This window comes from Hyperolius riggenbachi, chromosome 5, assembly GCF_040937935.1.
Source record: "Hyperolius riggenbachi isolate aHypRig1 chromosome 5, aHypRig1.pri, whole genome shotgun sequence".
In the NCBI taxonomy this organism is placed as follows: Eukaryota; Metazoa; Chordata; class Amphibia; order Anura; family Hyperoliidae; genus Hyperolius; species Hyperolius riggenbachi.
The window spans coordinates 323,876,115-323,889,314 of NC_090650.1; the positions used below are offsets into that span (position 1 = coordinate 323,876,115).

General features: G+C 40.4%; 1 protein-coding gene across 4 annotated transcripts in view; it reads right to left on the reverse strand.

The window, feature by feature from the left end:
- ZNF521 (zinc finger protein 521) overlaps window positions 1–13,200 on the reverse strand; it is a 404,909-nt gene that overhangs the window by 391,200 nt on the left and 509 nt on the right. For 3 of the 4 annotated variants that reach the window (XM_068237284.1, XM_068237285.1, XM_068237283.1), the window contains exon 2: window positions 12,697–12,737. The exons of the other annotated variant lie outside the window; for it this stretch is intronic. In XM_068237284.1, coding sequence (XP_068093385.1) covers window positions 12,697–12,736 — 40 coding nt within the window. In that variant the 5' untranslated portion in view covers window position 12,737. The remainder of the gene's footprint in view (window positions 1–12,696; window positions 12,738–13,200) is intronic. 4 annotated transcript variants of the gene reach the window in all.

Sequence of the window (13,200 nt, forward strand, 5' to 3'; positions counted from 1 at the left end):
ACTGAGTGTTCCACATTCATCTCACCCACTCTGCATACAGAGCCTCATCCACTCTGCATTCATATCAACATAAACAAATGGAAGAGGGAAACTGTATTAGAAGAAAGAACAGGGGGCTGTGGCTAAAAGTATTAGAGAAACAGGATCAGCAGGAGAGTCAGGTAACTGGTATTATTTTAAAAAGGAATAATCCATATCTTTCTCAGTTTAGGTTCCCTTTAAGAGGAAAAAAGTTCTTCAGGAAAACACAGCAATAGAATCAATTCCAAAGGTCAATATCCACTTTATAATATCAGAAAATGATTAAGTAAAAGATTCTTATCAACAGTAACATGAATCTTCGAGGACTTATAATCATCAACAAACTTGCTTGTGAAGATCATAGACTTGACAATATCGGCTACAGATAATGTAAGCTTTGTCTGCAAGAGATTATTTCAGGCAACCACACTAGTCCGTTTCGGGTCAATTGTAGACCCTTCTTCAGGCCTTTACAAATAAAGTGGATCCTGCTCTTTGGAAATGATTCTACTGATGTGGTTTCTTGAAGAACTTTTTTCCTCTTAAATTAAATATACCCTTTATTTCCATTCACTTTTTCATCCTAAGTTTTCTCCTAGGTCAAATTTTGACAACTTGTCAACAAAATGCCTTTAAAGTTAATGGGAACCAGTTTTTTTTTTTTTTTAAGTCAGATACTTACCTAAGGAGCGGGAGGCTCTGGGTCCCATAGAGCAGTGTTTCTCAACATTTTATTGATATGTACCCCTTTTAAAAACCTGTATTCACCAAGTACCCCCTGCCATAGTAAACATTTTCACAAGTACCCCTTGACAAATATATACTAAATTTTAGTACATGATAATTGGTTCTAAACCATTTCCAAGCATTTACAATTGCTTTTAATTATTTAAACAACACCAAATTAGTGTTTTAGCTAAGATTTATGTTTCTAAAACTCTAAATTTGTTATTCTTGGTTAAGTATATCAAGCTCGAGTACCCCCTGGAACTATCAGAAGTACCCCCTGGGGTACACGTACCACATGTTGAGAACCTATGCCATAGAGCACTCCCTATCCTCTCCCGTCGCCCGCTGCTGTCCTGGCTCCCCCGTAGCGGTATTCGACCGTTTCGGTCAAATACTGCTGTCTCCCGGCCGAAGGGAGGCTTCGGAAATGCTTCGGGAGCCCGAGTGTTTCCGAAGACAGGCCGCTCTACACTGCGCACGCGCCCTCTATGATGCGTTTGCGTGTGCGCCGCCTGTCTTCGGGAGGACTCGGCTCCCGAAGACTTCCAAAGTCCCCTTGGCGTGGGATGAGAACGGAGGAGCCAGCGCAGCACCGGGGCCACCGGGAGAGGAGAGGGATGGCTCATTAGGACCGAGCCTTCCCTTTCCTTAGGTGAGTACTATATCTGCCTTTTTTTTTTTTTTTGAAATCGGATTACATTAGCTTTACGCCACCAAGCAACCAAGAATATGCTCAGAATAATTTTGAAAGTACTTTTTCACCTTTATTTTTGGTACTTTTTCGATCACAGAAAGCGAAAAAGTTATTTCAAATCGAACATGAAAAACAAAAACAAAAAAAACAACTGGGAGAAACCAGGAGAAAAGGTGAATTTCCTATGGGCCCTAGTGTTGGACTGCTGCACTACTACTCTATCTCTGCCTGGCGCTGGATAAAGTGTCATTTGGGGCAGCACCTCTAACAATGGGGAAGCAGCAAGGAGAAAAGTTCAACAAGTTTTTTTAGAGACTCTAATGTAAGTAGCAGGAGTGGACACCAATGAGAGCCTGCAAAAAGAGGAAAGCCCAATTTAAGCAGGCCATACACAAATCACTTTTACCGGCTAACTCCCAGCAGACTCAATCACTTTTGGGTATATGGCCACCTCCGTCATTAATACTATATTGACATAGGTTCATCTCATCATGCCATACTTCACTTAAGATTTGCTTTAAAGACAATGGCAGATTTAAACCAAAATAAACCAGCTTGGTGTTGGCTTATAATCACATTCCCCTGTTTGGAGGAAGATATTTTAGGCAAAACTTTTGATTTTACAAATCCACCATGAAACTCCAGCAGAAAGTGTTGTGTCATTACTGCACATATAGCAAAAAACAAGCATTGAGGAAACGCTTCACATTAGTTTTCCGAATGTTGATGAGGTTGTTCTTGCTATGTGATGTTATAAAAGCTGACATCACCAGCTGTCTGCTCAGACTTTAAGGAACAAGAAAGCTGCATGGCAGTGAGTCTGTTGTGTTCAGAGGAGGCTTCTCTGCAGTTTTTAATGTCACTCATCACTTAAGGTGGCCATACACTGGTCGATTTGCCATCAGATTCGACCAACAGACAGATCCCTATCTGATCGAATCTGATCAGAGAGGGATCGTATGGCTACCTTTACTGCAAACAGATTGTGAACCGATTTCAGCCTGAAACCGATCACAATCTGTTGTGGTGGTGGTGCTGCTGCCGCCGCTCCCCCCCCCCCCCCCCGCCGCATACATTACCTGCTCCGCCGGCGCGACTCCCAGGTCTCTCTCCGCTCTTCTTCTCCGCTCTGGTCTCCGGCTCCAGCATGCTTCACTTATTCCTGCCCGGCAGGAAGTTTAAACAGTAGAGCGCCCTCTACTGTTTAAACTTCCTGCCGGGCAGGAATAAGTGAAGGCATGCCGGAGACCAGAGCGGAGAAGAGCGGAGACGAGCGGGGGCAGTCGCGCCGGCGGAGCAGGTAATGTATGCGGGCTCTATTGCGTCGGTCGTCGGGCACTCGAACGCCGCTAGCGATGCGCTCTTTACCCGCGGGCGATCGACGGTAATTTTCCGCACGGCGCGATCGAAGGGATCGGACGAAATGAATCGAAATTTGGCGTGTAGCGCGAACGATTGGCAGCAGATTCGATCCCAGTGATCGAATCTGCTGTCGAAACGGCGGTAAATCGGGCCAGTGTATGGCCAGCTTTAGTGCACTGCATATTGTTAACATTGTTGCTACTAAGTCTAATATTTTTACTGATTAATTACATTTTGGAAATGGACCAATTGCCTTCACCAGGTGCTGCATCTGACTGGTCCATTTTCGAGCTAAATAAGTATGCATAAAATCTGTGTAAAATTTGCATCAACTTAGAATGATTCACATCACACTGGCCATTTCTATTTATCGGTAGCAGAACTCCTGGAGCATGACGTGATCAGACGGATCAAGTAGATGCAAGACGAATCATAGCTTGGGCAGCACGGTGGCGTAGTGGTTAGCTCTCTTGCCTTGCAGCGCTGGGTCCCTGGTTCAAATCCCAGCCAGGGCACTATCTGCAAAGAGTTTGTATGTTCTCTCCATGTCTGTGTGGGTTTCCTCCGGGCACTCCGGTTTCCCCCCACATTCCAAAAACATACGGATAAGTTAATTGGCTCTCCCTAAAAAATTGGCCCTGGACTACAGTACTTACACTACATAATATAGACATATGGCAATGGTAGGGATTAGATTGTGAGCTCCTTTGAGGGACAGTTAGTGACAGCGCTGCGTAATATGTCGGCGCTATATAAATACTAAATAATAATAATAATAAAATAGCTAAGGCAGTAAGTGATCACAACAAAATCAGAGTTTACAAATCAGCTGATCAAACTGATCACATGACTCTGAGTTCAGACATACATAGCAATGTACACTTTGCTTTGTAAAACAAGTCCCAAGTGTTGTATTTGATTGAGAATAATCTCATATTACAATCAGGGGAAGACAAAAAAAGAAAAGTCACCATTTAGCAGGCATGCCTTGAAGTTGTGAAAATTAAAATTTTGGATGAATATCTTATCAGGTAGACAGATCTATTAAAATCTTGAAGTGTGTGAGGAGACTCCCTCCTCCTCGTTAGGTTTGTGGATTCAGTGTCTGTGAATCCAGGAAGCACAGTTATCCAAGATGTACCCTTCACATTTATACAGATCACCTCAAATGACATCCTCAGTTTGTGTCTAGTTCAATGCTAGTGTGATGTGTCAAATCTCAGTGCTTTTTAAATATTTAGCAGAGCTGGGATTCTTAAATATTATATGATCTTCTCTATACAGAGCCTAGGGTGGCGAGTCTGACCCTTCAAGGAATTTATCTTTATACCAGCATCTGAATACTCCTCTTAAAAATAAAATGTGATTTCAGGGTTCTTTGCTATCTCACATCACTTGCCTTTCTAAGATTCTGCGTTAATCACATCCCTCTCCTGTAAATGAATGGCCTGTGTGACGCATAATTGTTGGGTAAGTACTCAGCATTTTGGAAGCCCAACAGTAGTAATTTTTTTACATTTTTGGATGGCACAACCAAAAAAGAGAATCACCTCTCTCCCCATTAAGGAGAATTCTGCTCCCTTCTTGTCTCCATGACACCCAGATTTCCAATGTGGCTCTGCCTCATCCCCACCAAATTCTTAAATTACTGTGTGCCTGTTTAGCAGATCAACTTCTTGTCCAAAAAGAAGAGTAAGAAAAATTCTACCCAACGCTAGCACAAACAGCAACAAAAAAACTCAAAAGGACATTCTAAGACTTTTTCACTCTATCCAGAACTAAAAGGAACTTTGGCTGCAATCGGCTATAAGCAATAACATCATAAAGTATCAAAAACTATAGGAACGAAAAAAAGAAAATAATGATACAACAACACACACATGATCAAGCAGAAATTAAGCTATTAAACTGTATCAGGTGAGTTATTATGAGGGTATTTTTTTATTTTTAGTGATTGTGGGTGCTCCAGTGAACTTATAAACAGCAATATAGAAAGGAGAGGCAAAGGGCATTTATTCTTGTGACAGAGAGCGCTGAAAGGGTCATATGCTTAGCCAAGCCAACCCCTCCCCCCCCCTCCCCCCCCCCCCGCACGCCCAGTGGCATACTCTGTGCTAGACAAGATGTACGTCATTGGGATTCCTAGGTTTCCCTTCTACCATGGTCAAATTTCCTACTTTGACTTACATTACTTCCTCTGTCCAACAGTAATACATTGTTGATGTTGTGGCAGCTTGGCGGCCGATCGTGCACTTCCAGCGCAACACAATGCCACAAGTGTACTAGGCTCTAGTGCCTTGCATTGGCGTTACCCTGCGGTAAAACAGGTTAACGCAACACAATTTTGCAAGACAAGTTTAAAAGGGGCCTCAGTCACATGACATAGTTCTACTTCAAAGATTCATATTATGTTTCACCATTTTTCCTAAAAACCTCACTGGGTCTAACAAGTCTAGGGGTGTAAAAATGAATATGGACTTCAGAAGCCAGTCTCAGCAATCAAACACTGCACAGGAAATTTTAAGGAGCCATCTCATTTGAGAACATAAAGAGAAAAACTCAAATGTTACCAGGGTACCTGGCTCCTGGGATCTGGCCAACCCTGGGCTTGCCATGTGACAACCACAAAATTATTTATCAATAGTGCTCTGAATTGGTTTTAAATTAAAGGACATGTGCACTCAGTTACTTAAATGTCCAAATAGGTTAGCACACCAAATGTAAGTAATTCTTCTTAATCAATCGAATCCACAGGCTGATAATTGTTTTGGGGCCACAATGGCTTCCCTTCAATGTATAGTGTACACTACACTATGCTTTGATAAAGGGAAACCATTGTAGCCCAAAAACAATTGTCAACCGGTGGATGATTGATTGACTAAATGAGAATTACTTGAATTTAGTGTGGTAACCTACTGTGATCTTTTGATGTTACTAGTGGTGGTATAGTCAGACTAACGTGGTTAAGCACCCTTGAGCAATGGGAAGAAGTTCTCCAATGGATTGTGCTTTCCACTCAGACAAACAGCACAAATCAGTGCAGCCTGGAAAGGAAAATTTCAACTGGGGTTTATAAGTCCACCAAATACTTGTCAGCAGTTTTACAGTGGTATGGTGCAGTGTATCAAAGTGCAAAACAAAGCTTGTAGATAGGACATGTTCTTTTTACCCACTTTCTCTGTACTATGAAACATCATGCTAAAGCATTTCACTCCTGCTAGAAGGCTTCAGACAAACAGTGAGTAGCAGCCAGGGGATCCGCTCTTCCTGCTCATCCAGGGCTGCTGATTGCCCTGTTGCACTGGAATTATGAAAGAGCCTGCATACATAGGCCATAATGCAGATCAACAATCTTACTGTCATGGTATGGTTTGTTGACAAAGCACTTCTGTGTTGGAAAAGTTGCTGCCCTCTCTCTCCCAACAGGCTCCTAATACAAGTAGCACAACCCCCAAATTTGGTTAACAAAAAGTGCAGGAATGCAGGTTATATTATAATAAACATGGACCCCAGACAGCAGCTTCATCCCCTCATGGCAATTAGGATACAGATTCTTGAAAATGAAATACGAATTATTGTTTTTGTTTTTCTTTTTTTAAAATTTATAACGGATATAGTGTGATAGAATTAACTCCCTTCAAATGTCTGAAGAACAAAATACTCTCTTCACACCAACAAGTGTCTCCAACCAAAAGTAATGAAAACATTCTGTACTTGTTTGAGATTATTATAACTGTGGCTAAGTAAAGAGCTAATACCTTTTAACCTTGGTAACTCCAAACTTGAACACAAAAGACTATCGGCACAGAACAATCCAAAATATAGTTAACAATCACAGTGGAGACAAAATATTCAGAAGTTTTGGTTTGCCACTTCCTTTTATTTTCTCCATGTTTTTCTCCTTTAAGGAAGGTTAAAGTCACCACAGGTATTAGGGGATGGCCATCCATGCCGGCCATTTCAGGAAGACCAGGTAATGATGGTATGGGCAAATAACTGCCACTTGTCTGCTAAAGGGGATAAATGTTAATCAGAAAAGCTTGCATGGCCTGTTGGTACTGTTGTTCTGAGGCAAGCAGTGCCATCACAATCTACACCAATCTCACCCGTTCATTCCCCTCCCATCTCCATAGCAAACAACAGAATGCCAAGCCAAGCTGCACGTCCATGTTAAGGTCTTAGTCTAAAACACACAAACAAAAAGCAATGTGGAGCGCATTTTGTTTGTGTGTTTCAGCCTATAAAACCGATCAGCCTTGTGGATTGCCAGTTACAGTTATCTACACAATCCCTACCCTTTGCCTTCAGAAGGTCCTAAACCACCAGCAAAAACCTCTACGACTATCCTTGAATGATTGTGTGGTTTTTAAACAGGCCACATGCACGCATCTTCAGCTTCAATATCTCAGTAGCCCAAAGAAAACATTCAGTAGTTTTTTTCCTCCAATTTGTTCACAATATTGTAAGTTAATTTGTTGGTTAGAACCACATTTGGGACTAACATGTGTGTTTGTAATATATGAACTATATTAATGTATTCAAATGAGTTTTCCAAATATCTGATGAAACACTTTTTTATTTACATTGTTCTGCTATACTAGTGTAGAATATATCTAAATGATAAATGATGAGAATACTAAGACAGTTATACTACGCTCTACCTACATGGAAAAAAATAAAAATAAAAAACACAGACAGACATAATCCCAATTCAACTGAAATAGCAGTTATTTTGCCAGCTCTATAGAAGTCAAGAGAAAAAAAAATCTGAATAGAAAGACGGGTCACAAAAAGCATTTGCCATCTATAAACCAAAGTTCCTCTATATACAAGTGCACAAACCTAAAAATCCTAATACTCTAACCCATGCAGTGGTGAGAATGGGGGAGAAAATAAAAAGTTCCAGCCCCCCTCAGTGCTGTGATCACGTCACAGGCTCCAGCACTGTGTGGAAATAATAAGACACATTCTGCATCACTTCTACCCAAAATCAAAAGGGGACGTGCAGGAGCAAAAAAAAAGTTACATTATTGAAAAAAATGGAAGTAAAATAGTAAACCCAAACAATGCAATTTCCCCAATAATAAATAAAATAAAGACACATGCAGGGGAATATATTTATGACGCTCATGGTGATGGTAGTTGTAGTGACCAATGAATAACCAGAATCAACATCAAACCAATGCGTTCTCAGTAAAGAAGTAACGTAAAGGGAATATATATTTTTATAATATAATATTTAAATATATATAGAACTCTTTTTGCTAAACTTTTTTTTCTAACAAATATATATATATATATATATATATATATATATATATATATATATATATATATATATATTTATTTTCCCCCTTATTATTATTGAGAGCATCTTCACTTGCAGCCACAAAATCTAATACATAAATTCTCTCAACGAGGAGCAATGACAAAAATGTGTGTGGCTAAAGCTAACATTTATACTATCTGACAATAACAAACGCAGGGAAAAAGGAAAAACAAACAAACTAGCAGGTGACAACATAAGTGGAGTGTGTGTGTGTGTACACATATATACATTCTCACATTGTGCGTGTTATATTTTATATATACATACATTTTCTCTCCATTTTTCGCCATAACACACGCATACACTTTTGTTACAGTAAAACCACAAAAAAAAAAGTACTACACGGATGGATCGGAAATATACATGCATGGCCAACAATTATTAACTTACATTGAAAAAAATGAATTTTTAATGCAAGGCAAGCAAAAGGCACATGATAAATAAGCTAGCCATAATGAAAATGAACTTTGCAGTAAGGTCAGTGTGAATGAATAACAATGTGACAAAAATGTCAATATGAATGAGTTGAGGGAAGAAGTTCCCATCTTTCATTCACAGGCAACATGTTCCAACAGCCACTTGTGCCAACGCTCCCAGACAGACAGAATTGTGGGTGCAATCACATCCCATTCACTGCGACTCCTCGACCCATCAGCTGCCACCACCTTTAATGTACATGACAGGTTTAAAATGAAAACCGTACAAGTCAGTGATTAGCTGCAGTAGTGCTAAAGTCATCACACTTATTGTGGTCTTCTAGGTACTTTTTTCCTTTAACTGTCTGACTCACGACAACATAATCTATGCTTGCTTTTCCCATCTAACAGCAGAAACATAAGCAGCTATATACGTAGCTTAGTCTGCTCACTGCCCTCAAACACTGTACAGCTTTATAAAGTGCTACGATGAACAGGCAAGTTTCTCTTGTATTAGTGGCCATGATGTAGAGGGTAATTACAAGAAACCAAAAGCTACGGGTGCACAGAGTCAAAGCAATATGTAGGTCAGTTGTAATAAATCTCCACCTCTATTTCTGCTACAACTGGGATAATGAAGATCCTGTGATAAGCAGCTTTGCCAAAGCATAGCCTGGCGGTATATTAGTATTTAATCATTTTAGTATTAAATGTAAAAATGTAATGCATGCAATAACAATTGCTTGCCTTCAGAAAACACAGTAGGCCTTTGCTCCTGTAGTTAACCATACTTTTCATGGAAGTCTTAGCAAGAGAGCCCCAGTTTTCCCAACTACCCCCCTGACTGGCTGGCTGAGAAGACACATGCATAGTTTTCAATGTATCTGGAAGCTAAAACCGTACAAATATAATTTAATAATACAAGAAAAAGCCTAAATCAAAGCCTAGTAAATTAGTATGCATGTTAAAAACATCTCCTGAATAAAAAAAAACTATTTCATACCAGAATGACTAGCTTAGAAGTAATTTGGCATATGATTAAAAGAAGAATACTCTGTTTAACGTTAATTGGTCTTTACGTTTTTTTTTTAACTGTGAATGCTGCTTTCACTTACTACACTGTTTAAGGTGTCTGTGCTACAACCGTTACATTTATTCATTGGAACTAACCTGTTAGCTCACTCATATAGGCATGAACTTATTTTGTTTTGTTTTTTTACATGCTTAACTTTTTTGTGCCACTGGTATTCACGTTGAACAAACTGGAGGTGACACAAGAACTGATGAGGGATTCCCATACAAACGACAAACAGCCTGAAGCCCTAATGCTGATAAAAGATTCTAGACAGAGCGGCGTAATACTACAATAACCTACAATTCTGCTGTAATTGTAGGGTTATTTGATTGCAATAGGAATCTAGGAAAAGGCCAAAGACACCCAAAATCTCTGTTTTTCAGAGGACAGATGTGTATGCACCCAAGTCCAGTGCTGCCAGGTACCTATCACTAGAGCTGAAATCGTCCCTCCAAGCGCTCCTGCAAATAGAATTTACAGAATGGACAGGTGACAATGATAACTCAGCCTTTTGTACTAATTCCACACAAATGATTACCCCAATTAAGATAATTATTTGTGCCATTATTCGCAAGCCCCATTCACTGTTGACAACACTCCTTATAAAAACAGCAGCAGAGAAGCCTTTGGATGCAAGACCTGAACACATAGCGTCCCTAAATAATTTATTAAAGCATCAAAATAGGAGCCCATCAAAGAAAAATATATATAATTAAAAACATTACGTGTTCAGGAAAAATTGTGAATAATAAAGAACATCAGTGTATGTGGAGTGTAAATTAATTTAAAATGCAGATCAGTAAGTCATTTCATGGACATTTGCCCTAAAATATACACAAAGGATGTTTGTGGCTTTTCTTAAGAAGGGGGGAGAATGCATGTAGTAACATACAGCAATTAGCCTAACATGAATGTTACATAACTGCAACACTCAAGAAGAAAGTTTGATGAAGTAGTAGACAGACAAAAAAAAAAAAAAAAAAAGGTCAGAGCAGGGAGTTTTCTGTTGTACCTTAATCCTACTCTGTTATTGGGTAATGAGGTAGAAGCAGACACAGCCTGCGTGCAGTGACTCTCCTCAGAACACAGAGCAGGGAGAGGGTTAACTGGTGGTAAAGTGCTGGAATTCTATGCTAGAGAGCAGCCTCCAGCATTCCAGTGGGCCTAGCACAGTATTCTGTGTGACCACAACAAGCCACCCTTTGTCCTCCTCCCCGGGTAGTCTCTCCCTCTCCCTCTCTCTCTCTCTCTCTCTCTCTCTCTCTCTCTCTCTCTCTCTCTCTCCCATAAGGTCTCACTCACACAAACACCAGGTCCAGCACACAGCCCAGGCCCTTTCATCAGGTAACCATAACATAACTGCAAAGACCATAACATAACTGAAAAGACAATAACTGCTAAAAATGCTTCTAAAAAAATAAATATGGAGAACAAAAATTCATATAGGAAAAAAAACACAAATATGACACTGCAACAGCAAGCATGAAATGTTTGCCTTTTGTAAATCATGCATTTGATAACTGAGACAAAATGTAATTGAATCCTAATTCTGAGGAGGGGGGGGGGGGGGGATTGTAACCAGCAGAAGGGGCAGGAGCAGAAGCTGTGCCCTGGCTTTGCAGAGGGTAGCCCCTGGCAAGGAAGCATAGCAGCTCAATAGTCTCCCTACTCCACAGCTTCCCTCATACAAACTCCTGCAGAAGGCGAGCCGCCCGTCCGTCACGTGACCAGACGCCTCCAAACTCTAAAATTCCAGCACAGTTTTCCAAAGCTCCGTGATCAATAAACTTTGCTGTAATGGTAGCCACACACGCGGCAATCTGCAGAGGCACATTTTCCACAATTTTTTTTTTTTACCACATGTACATGAGTGCATTCCTAAGCAACCTATTTAATAGCATTAATTGTGCTTTATCATCCTGCCACAGAGTTTATAGGAGGTTATTATAACTGGTATGCATTTATAGAGTACTGACATTTTCCAGAGCGTATCAAATAAGTCATGTCACCGACTGTCCCTCAGAGGAGTTCACAACCTTATCCCTGCTACAGTTCTGGTCTACAGCCACTACCATAGTCTAGGGCCAGTTTTGGGGAGAAACCCATTAACTTACAAGTATGTTTTTGGGATGAGGAAAGAAACCGAGGCACAGGGAGACCATAAACTCCATCCAAATAGCCATAGCCGAGATACGTGGAAACAGACTAAATAAAGTGGCTGTGAAGACTGAGGCCTGTTTTAATCACTTTCAACCTACTACTAGTCTAGGACATTGTACATAAAGGCAATAGATCCCTAATGGTGCCTACTAATGATACAATCTGTTTTTGTACATTTTTACCAAATCTATGTCCTAGACGGGTAAACAAAGTGAATATACTTTAGAAAGTCCCTCATATTACATACAAATGGAAAAAACTAGGCAAAAAACGATTGCATCATTAGTGGGTTCTTTTAAGAGTGCCCTCATACTACATACACATTGGTAAGCTTTCCCCCAAAATTCCCCCTCACATTGCTGCGTGTGTAGCCACCCTAACACCACCCCTGACCTGCTACGACTACCCTGGCTGCCACCCCTAAACACATGCTCCACAATCACAGCACCCAAACTACTGCCTTGGACAAAATGAGCATTCTCCTCTCATCCAGCTCAACTATATCCAGATGCAGCCTGGAACTCATGCAAACTTAACCATCTGTATGTCTGCTGGCAGAGTGGAATTGTGGAGTGGATCGAGCTAGAAGGTGACTTGCATTAGCCTCTTTTTTTTCCCTAGGCACACAATCTGATCTATACGTAAACTGGCCCACAATATAAAACATAGTATATACAGAAAGCAGAAAACAGCAGTAAAAGAAAGCAGCCAGAGAGAGCAGTGCAAGAGAGAAGGCTGGGAAGTTTGCACTGCTCTGTCCTGGCTCTCAGCGCTTCGGCATCCTCAAGTTCCCTCCCTGATCCACTGCATCCCTGTCTGGATGAATAGGGAGGGTTAGAGAGAAATCACACATCCCTGGCTTCCCCCACTAAACACTGAGACAGTCAAGGAGCATTGCTTTGTCTCTTACCTTTCAGTGATCTTGGTTTAGCTTGCTTGCGGCGAGACATCCTAAAAGCAAACAGCTGAAGTTGTTCAATGTCAGCCCGTTAACAACTATAGGAAACAAGACAACGAGGATCCCCTAGCAAGAGAACAGTGCTTTCCTCCAGCCTCCCTGTCTGCCCTCTTCACTGGCCAAAAACTTCTACAGCTTATGTCAAAAAAAAAACAAAAAGAATAAAAAATAAAACAAAAAGGACATGCAAATAAAGAAGAGCACTTATTACTGCTGCAGGAAAAACGGCATCTTTCTTTTTTTTTTTTATTTACAAAAAAGTATCAAATTACATGTTTTTTCTTCTCTAAAACACTAGCCAAAGGGGAGAGATTTCCTAAAAAAAAAAATAATAATCTAAAAAATAATTTTCCAATCGGCAACAGCAAAATTTAGAAATCATAAAAAAAAAATAAGTCTACAGCAAAAAAGAAGAAAAATCCACTTTTCCTGTCTTCCCACAACTAAACAGAAGGG